Source organism: Antennarius striatus, chromosome 9 (genome assembly GCF_040054535.1).
Source record: "Antennarius striatus isolate MH-2024 chromosome 9, ASM4005453v1, whole genome shotgun sequence".
NCBI classification, from domain to species: Eukaryota; Metazoa; Chordata; class Actinopteri; order Lophiiformes; family Antennariidae; genus Antennarius; species Antennarius striatus.
The window spans coordinates 10118232-10138417 of NC_090784.1; the positions used below are offsets into that span (position 1 = coordinate 10118232).

Below are 20186 nucleotides of genomic sequence, written 5' to 3' on the forward strand. Positions count from 1 at the left end.
TCTATTTATCTGTCTATCTATCTATCTATCTATCTATCTATCTATCTATCTATCTATCTATCTATCTATCTATCTATCTATCTATCTATCTATCTGTACAGTCTTGACTCTTTGAAAATAAAATAGAAGATAGAAGAAAGAGGATAAAACAGGAGTGTCAAACTCATTTTCACTGTGGTTCACATCAGCATAATGGCTGTAATCAAAGGGCAAGATGTAACTTATAAATATTGCTAAATGTAACTCAATATAATATAAAACAAGCGTAACTTTTCCTTAATGATAAGTAACTCTGGATTTATTACTAATTGAAGTTGCAAACATTACAGTTGCAGAGAAAACTTTTGCTTGTTACTCTGTTATAAATCCTTTTAATATGTCAGGTTATGAGACCCATCCCAAAGTCCATCTATCAAGGATCAAACTACCCCAGCAAATAAAGATAAATAAAAATCAACCACAAGTTAGGACAACTTTTTTTCAAAAAGTTTTTGTCAAAGGTAAAATGGGCTTCAAAGACTGCATTGTGGGAAATGGAGTTTTTGGTCAAAACACGTTTCTGACATTTATATTTATTTTTGACACTCTGACCTTTTATGCTCTCGCGAGCCACCTAAAATGATGTGGCAGGCCTTGAGTTTGACCCATGTGCTGTAGAATGAATAGAGTGCAGGAAGTGACATGGAATGTTAATGCTTCCTTAATTTATTCAAAACTACCAAACATTGACCAGACACATCTATGAGGCTTTGTTGTGCTTGATAATTTTGTCCACTTACAATATCAAAATATTATTATTATCCATGTATTCTGCAGCATAAACAATAGTTTTACAGAGATAAGAAAAGCTTACTGTCTTCAAATGTTCTTAAACATCAATTTATTAATAGCAATGCTCGAAGGATTTGAAATGCAATTTTTTTTGTTTTGTTTTTGCCTTTTTTTTCCAAATTGACTGACACGATAGTGGCATTTTTGTCATATCCTTTTGCATATACACACATCCCCCATGTCTGTCCAACATTTTGTCTGATCAAGTAGACTAAAAAACAGTAGAGCAGAACCAAACTGGCAGATTCATTTTTATTTTTTCATTTAACTTTTTACCCTTTGTCTCTTCTGTACCTTATCAGGAGATGGCTAAGATACTGAATCATCCACGTGTCTACGCTTTCCTTCACGTTCCAGTGCAGTCGGCCTCAGACAGCGTCCTGATGGACATGAAAAGAGAATATTGCATTAATGACTTCAAGACAGTGGTGAACTTCCTCAAAGAACGGTAAGACATATTGTGTTCTAAATGACTAAAGAGGGATATGGGCACTAATGACGTCAATGTTGCTTTTCATTTTTTAACTATCTCACTTCTTTCATTTACCATATATATATATATATATATATATATGTATATATATATATATATATATATATGTATATATATATACACACACACACACACACACACACACACACACACACACACACACACACACACACACACACACACACACAGTTTTTTGAAAATTTTACATAAAAACAGCTTAAGAACGTTGGGGTAGAAGGTTTCACCACCACAATGTTAAAGGTGGTGAGGATGACACCTCTCCGGAGAGAGTGGTTCATGATGTTTAAAAACTGCTCCTTAAAGGAAACATAAAACATATTTAACAGTGATATGGAAATTGGATCTAAAAGGCAGGTTGTTGGATTTATTAGAGAGAAAACTAATAAATTGGGGGCAAAACTCCCCAGTGTTTCCTCAGACAAGGACAATAATCCAGGTAGTGGTGGGTGGTGAGGGCCAGCAATGCCTTCTCTGCTGGTCCAGAGATCATTGTAATATTTATGATGAAAATTAATTATATTTTAATAAATTTTCTTAAATAAATATATTCAAATATATAAATATATAATTATACATTTGGATGTAATACGACATAGGCCAACACTGGGTAATTGTTCTATTTGTAGATTAGAGGGGTTTTATCCAATCAAAATTCAGCTAGCTTGTGTTGCCAGGTTGAATGAAATCTGCCCAGGACCTTCAGAATCTAGAATGCAGGTCTCCCTGCACTGTGAGTGAAAGGGAACATATAGTTAACAGACATATGCGATAGCCAGTCAGATCAGAAGTTGGCGACGCTAAGGCCTTCTGGCTGGCCTCACGTTCACCTGATATGTACGTGTCCTGTGATTGGATGCTCACTCTGAGAAGGCGGCGCTATGCACACGCAGATTTGAAGAGAAGCTTTAGTGAGAGGGTGCCATCCCTGAAGGAGCTAACCTGTTGTAGCTAATCGGAACTAGCTAACCTGTTCTAGCTCACCTGAACTAGCTAACCTGTTCTAGCTCACCTGAGCTAGCTAACCTGAAATACCTAACTTTTTTCTAGCTAAATTTAATTAGCTAACCTGTTCTAGCTAGTGGAGTGTACTTGAGGAAAGAAAGGAGAATGGATTTTGTGTTTTAATGAGCCGTTTGAAGAGTTATTTCGGTGAGTACAAGCGTTTCATTTATCAAAGTTTTCATATTTAATAATCTTGTCATTTAATTTAATTTACATCAAATCAATTATAATGAAATAACAAATATACTAAAAACAAAAAAAAATTCTTGCTCTTCTGCAATGTGTGTAAATAATGTGGTGCATTTGTGCAGCTATGTGATTATAGTGGAGATACACAAAGAGACTTCTGTCCCTGCTGGAAAATATCCTGTTTTATACCTGATAGAGATGATCCAAAATCTAGTAGTGTGTTAGTGTATGTCTGTATTTCGTTTCTCCAGCTGTGGTGTCATAGATGGTGGTCATTTCAGTCGGTTTTGTTCTGTAACGTAGATGTGTGACGTCTATAAAAGGTGTGTCCGGGGGGGTTCTTCTGTGCAAGTGATAATAAAAGGAGTGGGGCTGACGCCGGTTTTTGTCCCATTTGAGAGAAGTCATAAACGTCTCAGTCCTGAACGCTACATTGGTGGCAGCAGTGGGAGCTGCTCACAGCATTGTGGGAAGTATTGATGCAAGTTTGACTAAGCATAGCATCACTGAAGGCCTATGTATGAAATGCACGGCCCGCCACTGAGGCCAGGTATGTCAACAGACAAAACTTTATTGGATAACCTGCCGGATCTGATGTCCTTGATTTTAGTTCTGATGTGATCTTCAAAGTTTTCACAAAGATTGCCTGTTGGTGTCTTAAGAATTTAATTAAAATCAGTGCCTATTAAAATATTAAAAGTGGAGAAGAGTAACTAGGGGCTATTTTTATGGTTGGTTATGATTTTTTAGAAATTGGAAATGTTTGCCTTTTTGACTGGCTTACTTTAGGTTGTTGGCATAAAATCTCATAATGAACAGTCATATTACTCTTTCTCCATCTTCTTTCAGCACTCCAGCATTTTCTTTTCATTCACTGATTTAATCTCCATGGGATGCAGGTTTCATTTTTATTGTTTTAGGTACTGGTGAAGCTACTGAGTCCAGAGCTGACTTCAATTTACTGCTAAAATTATTAAAGGAGGGTCTCTACCCAGTCTGAGAAGAAATCAGAGAATGTCTTGTTAACCCTCTTTGCAACAAAATAAATGAAAATTCATTAATGGAAAGTTGTGTTATAGGCTGTTTTTTTTTTTCATTTTTGCTGGAGAATATTGAATCAGGAACAATTTAATAATGAAGAGGTGGCACGGTGGCGCATTGGTTAGGGCTGTTCCCTGGCGGTTTCTGGTTTGAGTCCTTATCTGTGTGGAGTTGGTGTGTTCTTGTGTTTGCGTTGGTTCTTTCCAGGTTCTCTGGCTTCCTCCCACCTCCAAAAAGATGCACATCAAGCAAACTGGCCGGTTTCAAATTACCCGTAGGTATGAGTGTATGCGTGAGTGACTGTCTGTCTACATGTGGCTCTGCGGTGAACTGGCGTTGCACCCGGAGTGTACCCTGCCTCACGCTCCCAGTTAGCTGGGATAGCGTCCTGTACCCTGCAATGGCAGAAGAAAGAGATACAGAAAATGAATGAATGAATTTTGATTATGAACACATCAGGACTCACAAGTGATCTGAAATCATGTGTCGTGATGTGTTCATCTGGATGCTTACATTTGATAACTTAATTGTTTGTAGCATATAAATGAAAACATTAAATAATGTTCTTAATATATTAGATCGTTTTAAATGCTTTCGTCGGGGACTTTTGGTCCTCAGACATATTCACTTTATCAAATCTGGCCCTCAAAAAATGTTTGGAGACCTGTTAGTTAAGGGAATGTCATGTATTGAAAATTCAGAATTTTTCTAACTATTGTATCTGAAGAAGCTTCCCTTCTCTGCACAAAAAAATATTGAATGATGCCGTCCTGTGGTTCTTCAACTTTTGTGTTTTTTACTTTACCTCGATAAATACAGTATTTACAACATGGAATTAAACACCTTTTATTCAGGCTATGTTTAAAAACAACAGAAAAAAACAACTAATGATAAATATGGACCTAATGCTAAGCAAATGTATTCCTGATGATTATTATATGGATTATTGAACCCTACACCCACCTTAAAAATACGCAATTGTGAAACACAATGCATTGATGTGACCTTTAACACTGTGTAAAAGATAAGAACTAATGGAAAATTAATCTTTTTCTTTATGAAAGATAAGCTTTCATAGAATCTGAGGATGAGTAATTACCACAAGCCATCTCAATAGGTTAATATATTGCATACATGGTCAGTGCTACATTAATATGCTATGACGAGATTCATAGAGAGATAAGATTAGATCACAATTTTTCCATCCTATAGTAGACATAAGTATATAGTTGTTTATGTCAGCATGTCATTGTAGTTCAGCGCTTTTTTTGTCTTTGAATTTCATCCATGTTTTAAGATTATTGCAAAGATTATTGCAATGTAAGGTATTTTCATTAATTTGATTATATGTGTCATGGATTTTTGAGAACATTGACAAAGAGTAAGTATTAGCTTTAGATTCAATCCCATCAATGATAAAAACGAGAGTGCATGTTTATCTGTAAGTCTTTGATATTATCTATAGGTTCATATACATGTCTTCTGATCTTGCAGATTAAAGTTTTTAAACATAGAGGTTATTCTAAGCAGAGGAGAAACATGCACTGTAGAAATCAACATATTTCATCTAACTGCTCATGTAGGTCACCAATCCAGCTGTGAGCTTTAAAATGAGATATAAATCTGAGTGAAGAGGGCTTTTACTGGCGTCTCTTAACAGCTATATGTATTTGAAGCTTTGAGTGTTCATCTCTATAGTCTGAGATGGTGGGAGAAGAGATTTGTACTTACCTGTGTGTCATTTCCTACTTAATGGTCTTAAGTGCATGGTCTGAAGTCTGTTACACAAATTAATTTAGGCCTTATCCAACTTATTTTTCCAAATTAAACAATAAATGCGGATGGCAGTGGCCACTCCTGCTGTTTCCAAATGTTCTGTCCTATTAACAAATCTGTTATGTTTGACTGCATTTGAGAAAATGCACTGCTATTTGACTGAGGGTGAGTGTTTCCACGCCCCTGTCACTGGCTGTCATTGAAGTGCATAGACATCAATTTGCTTCCTGTTGATCCAGTATGCTCCTCTTGACACGCTCTTGTACAGATGATGAGCAGATAGAGCTTTGCATCACATCCCCTTGCCTCTAACCCTTGGACCCCACAGGAATGCTGCAGAGCTCACTAGATTTGCTAAAGCAGTAATGACAAAAAACAAAACATGTTTTTGTCAAATGTAGATTTAAAGTTATATACAGTGGTACCTGTACTTACAAATGTCTCTACAAAGGAAATTTTCTACTTACGAAACACCTCAACAGGAAAATATTGCCTCTAGTTACGAAAGAAATTTCGAGTTACTCGGCTCCCAAAGGTTCCTTAACGCAACATTCTTATAGCTGCTCTGCCATTGGCTATTACCCTGCATCCTGGAATCCCATTGGCTACGAGGGATCTCTGTGTGTAGCTAGATAGGTGTCTGTGCAGCGTCCTCGTCATTCGGCCCTCGACCCATGCGGTGTTCTGATAGTTTTGCGCAAATATATTAACTTTTTGAGTATTCTCTAAGGACCCCAAGAAAGTGACGGAGAAAAGAGGAAAAGAAAAGACGAAGACAAGAGTTTTTTTGTCCATACGAACAAAGCTAGAGATCATAGAAAAGCATGAAAAAGGGATGCGCTTGTTTGATCTCGCCAAAGAATATGGCCGTAATACAATTTTTGATGTGTAAATATAACTGTACATTCTTATAATAGGATATATGTTAATATGTTTACAATATGTGAATATGTAAATTTCATATGTTGCAAATGTTAATATGTATGTATATTATTTAAGTATTTATGTTTGCCCCCCCCCCCCCGCTGCCACGATCACACAAATTTCCCCACTATGGGACAATAAAGGTTTATTATTATTATTATTATTATTATTATTATTATTATTATTATTATTATTATTATTTCCCCGTTATGAAACAAAAGGAATTTTAAGGAGTTTAAGGAATTGCGTGGGTGGTTGGAGAAGTTCAAAGGAGGACTAGAAATCACTTTGTTGTTCAGCATGGTGAGGCAAATAGCGCATGACCAAAGAGGGCAAAAAACAGAGGACAGCAATTAAAAGGCAAATGACCATCATTTTTATTCTTTGTTTTTTACATTATGCACAACTCTTATTTATTGTGTAATAATCTAATTGTAACATGTATTTGTTACATGTTTTGATGCATTTGTATGCTTTATAAAACATTTCTGTTTGAATTTTGGGGGGCTTGGAACGGATTAGGGCATTTGCATGGAAAACGCATCTCTACTTACAAAATTTTCTACTTACGAAATTTCTTCCAGAAGCAATTGATTTCGTAAGTAGAGGCACCACTGTATTTGTAAGTAAATTATTTTTCCATCAAAAACATTTGTTTTTGTTGTTTTGTAGAAGGGAATACTAGTTGTCACTATAACAAAAAAAATATTAAAGTCAAAGTTACTGTTGTTGTTGACACAGCTTTGCGCAAAAGCTTTTATTAGGATTTTGGTCAAATATTGGTGTTTTTTGTGAAACCAGCCTAATGTTGATAGTATAGAATGAAAAAGGTAGAAACAAACTTTTTTCATAATGAAAGAACAGAGTCTGCTCTTTCCTTTGGTACTGTTTACATAGTCGTAGAAGACAATATTTTATTTGTCTTGAAATATGGGTCAAAAGGTTCAAAAAGTGCCGGCAGTGTGGGCATTGCTGCTCTCAAAATGGCTTGCATCCTAAGACTCAATATTAGTGCTGTCAGGCGATTAAAAAAAATGAATCCAATTAGTTACAGGATTTATAATTAATTAATCTAATTAATCGCATTTTAATCTATGACCTATAAGAGCGGTGGTAGAAGCACACAGGTAGACTACATCTTGTGTAGATGGTGTAACATGAAGGAGATCAGTGACTGCAAAGTAGTGGTAGGCAAGAGTGCAGCCAAACAGCATAGGATGGTGGTGTGTAGGATGACTCTGGTGGTGAGGAAGATGAAGAGGGCAAAGGCAGAGCAGAAGACGAAATGGTGGAAGCATAAAAAGGAAGAGTTTTGCACGACTTTTAGAAAGGAGTTAAGACAGGCTCTGGGTGGTCAGGAGGTGCTTCCACATGACTGGACAACTACAGCTAATGTGATCAGGGAGACAGGTAGGAGAGTACTTGGTGTGTCATCTGGAAGTAAAGTAGATAAGGAGACTTGGTGGTGGAACGAGGAGGTACAGGAGTGTACAGGATGAATAGGATCAGGAATGAGTACATCAGAGGGACAGCACATGTTGGAAGTTTTGGAGATAAAGTCAGACAGGCCAGACTGAGATGGTTTGGACATGTACAGAGGAGAGATGGTGAATCTATTGGTAGAAGGATCCTGAGTTTTGAACTGCCAGGCAGGAGGCCTAGATGAAGACCAAAGAGGAGGTTTATGGGTGTAGTGAAAGAGAACATGAAGGTAGTTGGTGTGAGAGAAGAGGATGCAAAGGACAGGGCTAGATGGAGGCAATTGATTCGCTGTGGTGACCCCTGAAGGGAAAAGCCGAAAGGAAAAGAAAAATGTCATACCTGCTAAAGGCCCCCAAATAAAGAATTTGAATTCTAGGACATTACAAAATTGTAGTGCATGACTAATTAATAGAATACACCAAGAAGAGAAGATTTGAAATCCACATTTTTATTGGTTCAGTGTGCTTTATAAATGAAATTCAAAAGAAAAAAGGCCAAGCACATCAGCAAACCAATTAGGCCAGATTCATTTCTCAAAAATGAAGTACAAATACAGTTAAATGAAATAAATAAAATTCAGAAATAAAATAAGGCTGAATCTCAAATAGGCACATAAGCAGACTCTCAATCAAAATAAATACTAAAGCTGACTCAATACAGCAATTCAAAATGAATAGTATAACATGCCTCTAAATAAGGCAACATCAATTGCAAGATGCCAACAGGCATCTCCTTTAAAAGGGTAAGCTAGCGTTCAACTGTGTCCTTGACATGTTTTGTATTTAAATGATATGTTAGGCTGGAGCTGCTTTGGTGATATGAAAATTCTCTTTTAAAAAGGTACAAATAATAATAACAATAATAATAATAATGGATTAGATTTATATAGCGCTTTTCTGGACACTCAAAGACGCTTTACATTGGATCCGTTATTCATTCACTCCTCTTTCATACTTGGTGATGGTAAGCTATGTGTGGAGCCACAGTTGCCCTGGGGCAGACTGACGGAGGGCGTCTACAGCGCAGATTGGCAGCGCAGAATCACTGCGTTTTTGTTGATAGTCTTGTCTTTGTTCTTTTTTTAAATAAACTCTCCGCCCAAAGGTCCGAGTGGGCTTGCGTCGCTCTCCTGTGTCGCGTCCATCTCTGTTGTTTGTCACCCTGCTTTTGACTAGTGGCGCAGGTACGAACGTAACACTGCAGCCTACGGGTCCCCCAATGGGCCAAATTTAAAATGCTTGTGCATGGACTTGCGCAGTTAATTAATTTGCGTTAATTTTTATAGCGCATTAATTTGCAGCATAATTAAGTAATCTAATTAAAGCGTTAAAAGTTGCAGCCCTAGTTAATATGTAAACTTTTTCCCCCGTGGCATTGTTGTTTTATGGTAGATGCATTAATAACTTTAATACCTTTAACATTGATATCAAAATCATGATGAAAATCGTACATATGGCTTCGATTTTTAGAATGTTTTGTGCTTACAGTTCTTACTTGGTCCTCCCTGACTGTTTTGAATATCTTTTGAACATGTTTTTCTCTCTCAATCTATTTTTATTCATCAGGTGTTTTCCAATTTTATTTTCAGGTATCTGTATCTTTTGTTGTTGTTTTTTGTCCTGGAGAATACATAACTTGAAATTAGATTTTTTTTTTTCCTTTTATTGTCTTGTATTTGGCACAGCATTCTATGTTTGAGCCGTGAAGGCTTCTGTGCATTGCATGGTTGTTTCTTCCATAAATGTCTAAGTCTTAACCTTAATCTGAAAGGGCATGAAAAAGTTGAGAAGTGATACTCCTGTGTTTGTATAGACACTGAAGATACTTATATTTGAGAGTCTCAGTGTTTGTCCTTTACAGCAATGGTTCCCAGCTTCTTTTGCTCCACAGACCAGTTTAATGTCAGACAATAATTTTGTGGACTGGTCTTTAAGGTGTGGCGGATAAATACAAAGTAAATTAAGTAATACGACAGCATAAAAACAGCTTTTTTCTAAATATCATAATGAATGTGAATGCAATGTGTATGCAACTTTATTAGGAGCATCCTTGTAACACCGCGTCAGCGTTTGTTTTTTGTGTTTTGCTAACTTGGGCGTTTGAAATTATTGGTAGTGTGTTCTGTTAGGTGACAATCAATCAATTAATCAGTTAATCAAGTTACGTATTATTTCTGCCTAGCCCGGCGTCAACTGACCCACAGACTGGTAACGGTCCCCGGCTTGGGGTTTGAGGGTCATTGCTCTACAGTACAGTATGTTTCCTTACTTTGTTGATATTTATTATCCCCAACCATGATCAGACAAGGCTATGTCAATGGATTAATTCCATCACATCACCATTCACTATCACAAACAGAAACTGAATACTCTCAATACCTGTACAGTATATACTTTCAGATTTATGTATGACATTGTGTAATGAAATGGTGGAATTTGGTATCTCGTAATCTTTATCATTTTTTATACCGTTTACTTGGTCAGTTGTTGGCTTTTGGTTATACTGTAATATTTTATTTTAATCATTTTTTAATTTCAATGGTTGATTGAATTTAAAGCCATTGTGTGACTTGGATTTTTTTCAGATGACATTTAGTTCTTAATTAAATGTCGTTGCACACATCTGTCACCGTCTTACTGGATCACTTAATTTTTTCTTAATTTTTAAGAGGTTATTATTTTTTTGTCTTGTTTAGAAAAATGTTAACTTTACAAATTGAATTACGAGGAATTTCAGGTAAAAGGGTCAATAAATCATCCTGTGTTTGGAGACTCTAACTCCAGTTCCGTTTCTGCATTCTTTATGAATTACTACAGTGTTGTGATGAGGCCAAAATTGGAACAGACAATGGCAAATGTTCATTGGAGACAAAAAAAATATCCCACACATACAGTAAAAAGAAGAATGCTGCACACAAGGTGGCAAACCATTAGACATGCCATTGTTCACATAAACTGTTGGCTGCACTTTGTTTGCCTTTGTTTATGTATGTCTGTGTATGTGTGTGGTGTAACTTGATTTCTGATTGTTGTGACTTTAAGACACAAGGAGGATGTTGATGGATTCAAAAGCAGTTACAGAGCCAGTGGTCTGATCATTTGGCTGCAGCTATAAATGGTGGGGGCTGTTCATAGACTAGTAAAGAGACCAAAGCTTCAGACAAGCCTAACGAAAACACCCAGTTTGATTCAGAAAGATCCAATAAGCCAATAAGAGTGTGTGTGTATGAAATGGAATTGATCCATCCTTTTGTCAAGCCTTTTGTGGAAGTATGATCGTCACAATAATTCCGTATTTGCCAACATTCCCATCATTGATAAATGAAAGAGAGCTACATTACTATTATTCTTCTACAAAGTTGCTCAGCCTTTAATTTTATTCCTGTTTAGCCACGAGCTGCATTGGGCCTGATTATAAATTCAGCTCACTTTACACCTGCGTGAGGCAGAACTGTTGTGCTTTGCTATTTTTTGTAAAAAACACTAAGGCAAAATGTGTTGTCACTGTTGTTTCACCTTTGAACCATCTGTGAGCTGGCTAGCAGCAGTTAACAGCATAAATAATTCAACTCAATTAGAGAAGAGGAAAATGAAAACTGAAAACCTTGGCAAATTTTGGAGACAAAACAGTCGGGTAAAGCAGAGGAAAAGATTGCCACCATATCACTGGGTTGTAAAGGATTATTGTTGCTTCACAACTCAAATTACTAAAATATGGTAAAAATCACATTTTGAGACAGCATTATTCTGCTGTTTTATTAAGTTGTAATCAGAGAGAGATTCCCACGTTTGGACTTTGTTCAGCCACATAAAATTCATCTCAAGGACTGTGACACTGGACCTTGTGGATGATTGTCTTAGGTCACAGCTTATCTGACTGACAGAAGACAAATGTATTTCTTTTTCCAAACAGGTTAATACCATCAGCATTGCAGAGGTCATGGAGAGTCAAGCACCTCTGGCCTTCATTATCAAAGCAAACCAGCACCCACACGTACGGACACACATCAAAATCCTTGACAACAATGGATGTTGAGCTGTATTTTGAACTTGAAGCAGTATTCCCTGAGTTATATTTGGAAAAAATGGCAAAATATTGAGCATTTTCTTTATTTCTTTTCAGTCATAAGATATGTGGTGTAGTGGGTTTCTTTTCTGAAAGAGGTTTCAAAATTCTTGTCTTTCTGCAAATGTTGTGAACTCTTGGAGTTTATGACGAGTGACATTTTCCTATGCAGTGTGGATGTTGTACCGCAAACTAATTACCAAGATGCAGCAATTATTGCCATTATGAAAATAAAGCCCACAAATGTTTACTTGAAATAACATAAACAGCTTATTTGAACAGTTGGATACACGTGTACGTATATAGTTTGCTTGAAGGCAAATGCCCAGATCAGCTTTGGAAATTCAATCACATTTAACAAACTTGATAGTAAATCTAATTCTCATTCAAATTTGTTTAAGAACTCCTTCAGGAAAAGTAAATTCTGGGTTTAAAAGGAACTGTGGTTCCATTATTTTCTGGTTTGACGTTTAACATACTTTCTATTGCAGGTGTTACCAAATGACCCACAAAATTAATCCATATATTTAGAGAAAAAATACTCTGAATATTCTCTGTATGAATGACATGACAGATTTTTCTATGTTCTGAGTGAATTGCCTTCTGCCATGCATAATTTGAACTTTCGGTTCAAATAATTGTTTCATTACAATGGTTAATTTGTTTCTCTCTGCCAATACAGTCCATCTTTTTACATCCTCTTCACTCTCCTTCAATCAATTAAAATGACTTAATGAAGCACAGTCTTTATTTAATTGTGTATGGTGAAAATCCTGTAATAGTGGAATAAGGTTGTTATATGCTTCAGTTCATGTTATCAGAAAAACCTTTCCACAGTTTTTGATACGTAGTTTGCCAATGTATCCAGGCAGTTTCCCAGAACTACTCTGTAGGATTAAATGTCTCTGAGGGAACGAAGATGAAACTCCTGCAAAAGCAGTTATGACTCTGTGGGTTGAGGATTGGTTGTGGATGTTTGTAGTTAAACAGAATATGGCGGTGTTACGGTGAACTTTTTGGTTTGCTGGGTTAAGTATAAATGGGGAGCTGTAAGCATGTGTAATCACATTACCAGAATATGACAGATGACGGGGAAGGAGAGTATCAAGCAACCTCCAGGTCTTTGGTAGCATTCAATCAAGGTAGCTGGTTGGTTTCCCCAGATGATACAACCTCTGAAACCCGATGCAATCTCAGGCCATATAAATCTTCTGGAGACCCTACTCCTGATAGGGTCACCAAAGGCAAATAAGTCTCAGGTGAAGGGCCAGACAAAGAATCATTCAGAAGACCCCGTGAAAAACCGCAAAGGGAAAAATGTCACCCTGCCCGAAGGAAGCCTGGACAAAGGGCCCGTCAGCCAACGCTTGGTGGCCGGGTCTGCCATGGGGCCCAGCTGGGCTCAGCCCGAAAAAGCAACGTGGATTTTTCCCAACCCTGTGGACCCACCACCCGCAAAGCATATCGATGGGGTCGGGTGTGCTGCCATATGGGTTATGGCATTATTTTTTCTTCTATTTATTTAGTTTTCACCCAGAGAACTCCAGATGCTGAGTGGACTGGTAAAAACATGCTGAAGGATAAAATTAAAAATAGTTTCTATGGTTTTTTTGTTTGTTTGTTGCTTGTTTGTAGTGCCGCTTTTCCAGAAGATTACTTTTGAAACATTCAAATATATTGGGGGTTCAGGTTTGGAGTCAGGTTAGTTGCCCACTTAGGATTTGTTGCCAATTGCAACGATGGCCATTGACAGCAAACAGATCCCACGTTGGAATATTTTTTTATTAATAATTTATGCTGCACAAGAGATGCTCCATTTTTGGGTTTATGTAAACTTGTTGTTTAGAATATTATACAGATTAAATTTAAGCACAACTCATCAACTTTATACACATCTTACTACTTATGGAAAAACAGCAGTGCATGCCATATCTTCCTCAAAAAGGAAATCACAATTGTTGGAAACTTTAAAATGCATTTTATTTAATTATGACGGAATGGGACAGTTCTTACCACTTTTTCCGCTAATCTAAAGTTTGTTTATTGACTTCCAGTCTTTGGTAACACTTGTATGCTGGTTATAAAAATATTCAGGGCCCTAAATACAATATGACATTTATGACTCAATTATGACCAGTAAGTTAGTAGCCAACTCGTTTTGACAGTTGAGTTGCATCAACATTGCACAATTAAAATATTTCTAGCAAAATTGCCTTGACCTTTTCTTTCCTTTCATATTTGATTCTCCCAACATCTACTCATGATACTTAACTTTGAGTGATTGTAAACTTTTTGTATTTTTATTGTAAAATAACTGATGGTACTATGTAATACTATTTAAAGGATGTACAAACTTCATACCTGTCTGGACTGGGTCCATAAAAACAGGAAACCAACAGAGAATGAGTCATTAACTTCACAGCAAACGGAAACTCTGGTATGTCTGAGTGTGTGCGTGTGTGTGCAGCTGAGAGAGAAAGGGCTTGTGGATATTGACTCTCTTCCGAACATATCCTTGTCTTATTGATGCTTCCTCTGGATTATACCACATTTCCTTCCCACGCACACACACACATGCACACACACACACGCACGCACGCACGCACGCACGCACGCACACACACACACACACACACACACACACACACACACACACACACACACACACACACACACACACACACACACACACACACACACACACACACACACACAGGATAAAAAAGATCCATACAGCTTCACTTTAATTATTGGTGGTAAGATTTCCTTTCATTAAGTTGAATTAATGTATTATTAGGCTTCTTAGACCACATTACCTACCCTTCCTGCCTACACACACACACACACACACACACACACACACACACACACACACACACACACACACACACACACACACACACACACACACAGGTGCGCGCACAAGCACACAAACACGTACCCTCAGAAATACCTGAGCACAAGGTCAGTGTGTGTGCATGATTTAAGTGTGTCAGGACGGTTCTTCAAAATATGTTGGATGAGCAGTGGAACTTGATTGTCCAAGTGGTCACAAAATACAGACAGCACATACACCTGCAGCAATCCATACACCTCTGGTAACCCATACACCTCAGGCAAATTTACAGATCCATATTTTTTTTCCCTTGATTTCATAGACACGTAGTCTCACTTACTTTCTCCTTCATTACCAGGTTGACCTTTCTTGTGATGATTTCGAAGTTGGCCACCAGTCAGTCAATATTGCCATTAACTGATTGTACTTTATCATTGTCATTTTTATCAATGAAATGCTTTAATGTGGGTTTGACGCATAAGGCCTGTTATCTGTGTTCCTGTTAAACTGAAGTTATGTTTGTGTTACCACAGTTGCCTCACTCCTTACTCATTTTTGTATTTGCTGAAAAGACCTGTTTGTATATGATTGTCTTTGTCGCTCAACTAAATCGTATTTGTATATTAGCATGGGAAATCAAATCAACTTTTTTCCCACACACAAAATGCAGCAAGACAAAACTTAATCTGCATGAGTTCACAGTTGCTGTTCGGTGAACTGTTCTTGTACTCAGATTATGATTCTGATTCAAAAGTTTAATCAGACTTCAAGTAATGTTTTATTTACTTGAAGTCTGATTAAACTTTTGAATTCACTATGTGAAGATACAGTCATACAAAATATTACTCAATGTTTATTTGTAAGTTTTACTTGGAACAAAAGACATTTTAACTTTGACTTAGACAACACCATTGGTATGCCATAGTTTTTGCTTTTTTAATTCCATAACATGATTTTTCATTTCAATTTACAGTAAAAAGGCATTAAAAATAGCAAGCGAGGTAAATACACATTTACATGCATCGTTGGTTATTCCTGCCGGTCATAGGGATCAGAAGTCTAAGACTATAGAAAAGTAATGATAATATATTTCATTTACCTTCTGATCGGTCTATCACCACTCCTACCCCCTCTCAGCATTCACCATTTGTTGTTCAATTAGAATTTTACCACAAACTCCACTATATAACACTGGATTCTTAATTTATTTCGATCGATCGTCCTCGCCTTGTTGTACACCAGCTTTAAAAATGTTTTTTTTTTTTTTCATTGGATGAGAGGAGGTCATGACCCGAGTGCATATTTAATGATCGGGAGCGTTCAGGTCATTTTGGCTATTTCCGTCGGCATGCGCCAAGTCATTTGCATGCCGAGTCTGTGCATGCCAACTCAGGCGCATTTCCGTCAGAATGCACCGGCGGAAATAGGGGGAACTCCCGGGGAGCTGCTGTGGGTCTGGCCGTCTGTCGGGGGGCTGCTGGCTTTAGACGGGTCGTCGTTGGTCCAGAGAAGCGGCGGAAGACAGAAAGACGCATTTTGGTTTTGAAACAGTGTCAGAAGAGGGTAAGGCACAGAGAGTGTATAAGGTGTTTGAAAATGTGGCGCACACGGAAGTGTGCCAACGGAAATAGCGGCGCTAGCAGGAAAAAGTTTGTATCGCTCGGGGATTTTCGCGAGTCCAAAAAAGTTGTATGTTTCAGTCTTTTTTTTCCCTAAAAATAAGAAGAACGCCACTGTGAATACACAAGCTAAAAATCTTGTAGCCAATCTGGAATTTACTTTGCCTATGGCAACGTGGCGAATGGCTAGCGCAAGCCGGTGTGTAGGATGACTCTGGTGGTGAGGAAGATGAAGAGGGCAAAGACAGAGCGGAGGACAAATGCTGGAAGCTGAAAAGGGAAGAGTGTTGCATGACTTTTGGGAAGGTGTTAAGACAAGCTCTGGGTGGTCATGAGGTGCTGCCAGATGACTGGACAACTACAGCTAATGTGATCAGGGAGACAGGTAGGAGAGTACTTGTTTTGTCATCCGGTAAGGAGACTTGGTGGTGGAATGATGAGATACAGGAGTGTATGCAGAGAAAGAGGTTAACTAAAAAGAAGTGGAACACTGAGAGGACTGAGGAGAGTAGACCGGAGTACAGGGAGATGCAGCGTACCGTGAACGTAGAGGTAGCAAAGGCCAAACAAGGGGCTTATGATGACTTGTATGCTAGATTGGACAGTAAGGAGGGAGAGACTGATCTATACCGATTGGCAAGACAGAGACAGAGATGGGAAGGACGTGCAGCAGGTTAGGGTGATTAAGGATAGGGATGGAAGTCTGTTGACAGGTGCCAGTAGTGTGATGGGAAGATGGAAAGAGTACTTTGAAGAGTTGATGAACGTGGAAAATGAGAGAGAACAAAGACTAGGAGAGGTGGCTGTTGTGGATCACGAAGTAGCAAAGATCAGTCAGGATGAAGTGAGGAGGGCATTGAAGAGGATGAAGAGTGGAAAGGCAGTCGGTCCTGATGATGTACCTGTAGAGGTTTGGTGTCTAGGAGAGTGTCTAGGAGAGGTGGCAGTAGAGTTTCTGACTGGGTTGTTCAACAGGATCTTAGATAGTGAGAAGATGCCTGAGGAATGGAGGAGAAGTGTGCGGGTGCCCATTTTTAAGAACAAGGGAGATGTGCAGAGTTGTGGCAACTACAGAGGAATAAAGCTGATGAGCCATACAATGACGTTATGGGAAAGAGAAGCTAGACTAAGTGCAGAAGTGAGCATTTGTGAGCAGCAGTATGGTTTTATGCCAAAAAAGAGTACTACAGATGCAGTATTTGCTTTGAAGATGTTGATAGAGAAGTACAGAGAAGGTCAGAGGGAGCTGCATTGTGTTTTTGTAGATCTGGAGAAAGCTTATGACAGGGTGCCCACAGAGGAACTGTGGTATTGTATGAGGAAGTCTGGAGTGGCAGAGAAGTATGTTAGAGCGGTGCAGGACATGTATGAGGACTGTAAGACAATGGTGAGGTGTGCTGTAGGTGTGACAGAGGAGTTCAAGGTGGACGTGGGACTGCATCACGGATCAGCTCTGAGCCCCTTCTTGTTCGCTATGGTGATGGACAGGCTGACAGACGAGGTTAGACAGGAATCTCCATGGAGAGGTGGAGGTTTGTCCTGGGAAGGAGAGGAATAAAGGTTAGCCGCAGTAAGACAGAGTACATGTGTGTGAATGAGAAGGACCCAAGTGGAAGAGTGAGGTTACAGGGAGAGGAGTTCAAGAAGGTGGAGGATTTTAAGTACTTAGGGTCAACAGTCCAGAGCAATGGAGAGTGAGGAAAGGAGGTGAAGAAGCGTGTACAGGCAGGATGGAACGGGTTGAGAAAAGTGTTCGGTGTGATGGAAGAGTTTCAGCTAAAATGAAAGGAAAGGTGTACAAAACTGTGGTGAGACCAGCGATATTGTTCGGTCTATAGACAGTGTCACTGAGGAGAAGACAGGAGACAGAGCTGGAGGTAGCAGAGCTGAAGATGCTGAGGTTCTCTCTGGGAGTGACCAGGTTGGATAGGATCAGGAATGAGTACATCAGAGGGACAGCACATATTAGAGGTTTTGGAGATAAAGTCAGACAGTCCAGATTGAGATGGTTTGGACATGTCCGGAAGAGAGATTGTGAATATATTGGTAGAAGGAGGCTGAGTTTTGAACTGCCAGGCAGGAGGCCTAGAGGAAGACCAAAAAGGAGGTTTATGGATGTAGTGAAAGAGAACATGAAGGTAGTTGGTGTGAGAGGACAGGATGTAGAAGACAGGGTTAGATGGAGGCAACTGATTCGCTGTGGCGATCCCTGAAGGGAAAAGCCGAAAGGAAAAAAAGAAGACGTAATGTTGTATTTAGCTTTGATTCATAAGGTTAAATTTTCCTGTTTGGTTTGATAAAAATCCTGGGAGTGTTCAGTTATTGGCTACATAGACAGGCAATAATAAGTAACAAGTAATTGTCACCTTCACAGGTACGTTTCTTGAAGTGAGATAACATGATGTTGGTATGTGAACTCATTAACAACCTCTTAAAAACATAATGGAAAGCCGAGTGTTGATTTTCCGTTTGTTGGCACCCTCCCATTGTGAACACATGCAAAGTTAACTGATACTAATCACTCACGTTTCACTCTGACTCACCTTTCAGTCTCTCTCTCTATCTCATATTCAGTTTTTCATGCTCAGTGTTTGTGTCACCCTGTGTTTGAAATAGGGATGAGCGAGTACACCATTATATGTATATGTATCTATATCTGTATCTGTACTCCGAGTGGATGGAGCTGGGTGCGGTTTGACTGGAAATGGTTTGGGCTTTGATCGCTACATTAATTTAAGTCTGAAACTGATATGGATTGATCAGAATTTTCTGTAGTTATTGTTTATTTTAAAAATATTTACAGAATTGAGATTCAATGCTTTTGATCACAATAGTAAAGGAACTATTTACAGATTTTTTTTTTTTTATGAACTCAGAACATGAAGTGCATTAATGAATACAACACATGCAATCGCAAATTTTGAACTACAAAAATATGCATGAATGAGAATTGTCATACTCAAAACTTTCTAATTATTTTTCTTTTTAAGTTTTCTTAATTTTAATGATCAAACTTTTTTTTTTCAATTATTTTCACCACCTGATGTTCTTGCCATTTTTTTTCACATGAAGTTAAACAATGTTGAATTACACTAGGATTCCCATGGCTGTCATTTTGAGTGCTTTCAAAATTTGGAATGTTGTAACTTGGTTTTTAAAAAAAACGCGTGTACCATCAGGAGCCTGACTTTTCCTGAATGTGTACATTTTATTCTGACATTGATCATTAAAATTTCAAAACACAAAAGAGATCTGAGAATTACTACCTAGAACTACCATTGGCAGTCACTTTGACTGCTAGGACATTATTTGTTTATAATTTGGATTGTCATTAATTTTTAATTTGAACTGAAGTGAGAAAGTGTCAAACTAAGAGGTAAAAAAAAGACAGGAGTGGAGACAGTGACCGATGGGAAACCAGCAGTTTTCAGCTCTGTCTGGTCAAATGCGCTGTGTACGTGCAACAAAACAAAACAGGAACGAGTTCACCAAGTAACCTTAAATAGACTGAAATAGAGGCAAGCTGAAGAAAACTTAAGGGTAGCAAAGTGAAGTAAAACACAGAGATCAGTCAATGTCTGTGTGTGGGGTAGCGACACTGGCTGCGGTCTATGTAGGGACGTGCGGGCGCTGTGTGTGATTGGCCAGTCACAGAGCATGAAGACAGTCAGTTATGAGGATTTTACCAGCACGGGTTTTGATCAGTTTTACTTGTACCGTGCTCATACTTGTCAAAAATGTGTTATCCGTGGCGAATACTTCTCTGAAAAGAGTACCCAGCGCAACTCTAGTTTCAAAGTGTATTTTCAACTGCACAGTTTTTCTCACACTTGATTGTGTGTATCTGTGTTTGTATGTGTATGTGACAGAGTTAAATTGAGTGTGATTGAGTCTGTCTTTTGCAATT

The 20186-nt window shown here is 38.3% G+C and overlaps 1 protein-coding gene across 1 annotated transcript in view; it reads left to right on the forward strand.

Annotated features, from left to right (window-relative positions):
• The window catches only part of cdkal1 (CDK5 regulatory subunit associated protein 1-like 1), a 252411-nt gene that overhangs the window by 152867 nt on the left and 79358 nt on the right, over nucleotides 1–20186 (forward strand). Inside the window, exon 10 of the mRNA XM_068323764.1 lies at nucleotides 1134–1279. Coding sequence (XP_068179865.1) covers nucleotides 1134–1279 — 146 coding nt within the window. The remainder of the gene's footprint in view (nucleotides 1–1133; nucleotides 1280–20186) is intronic.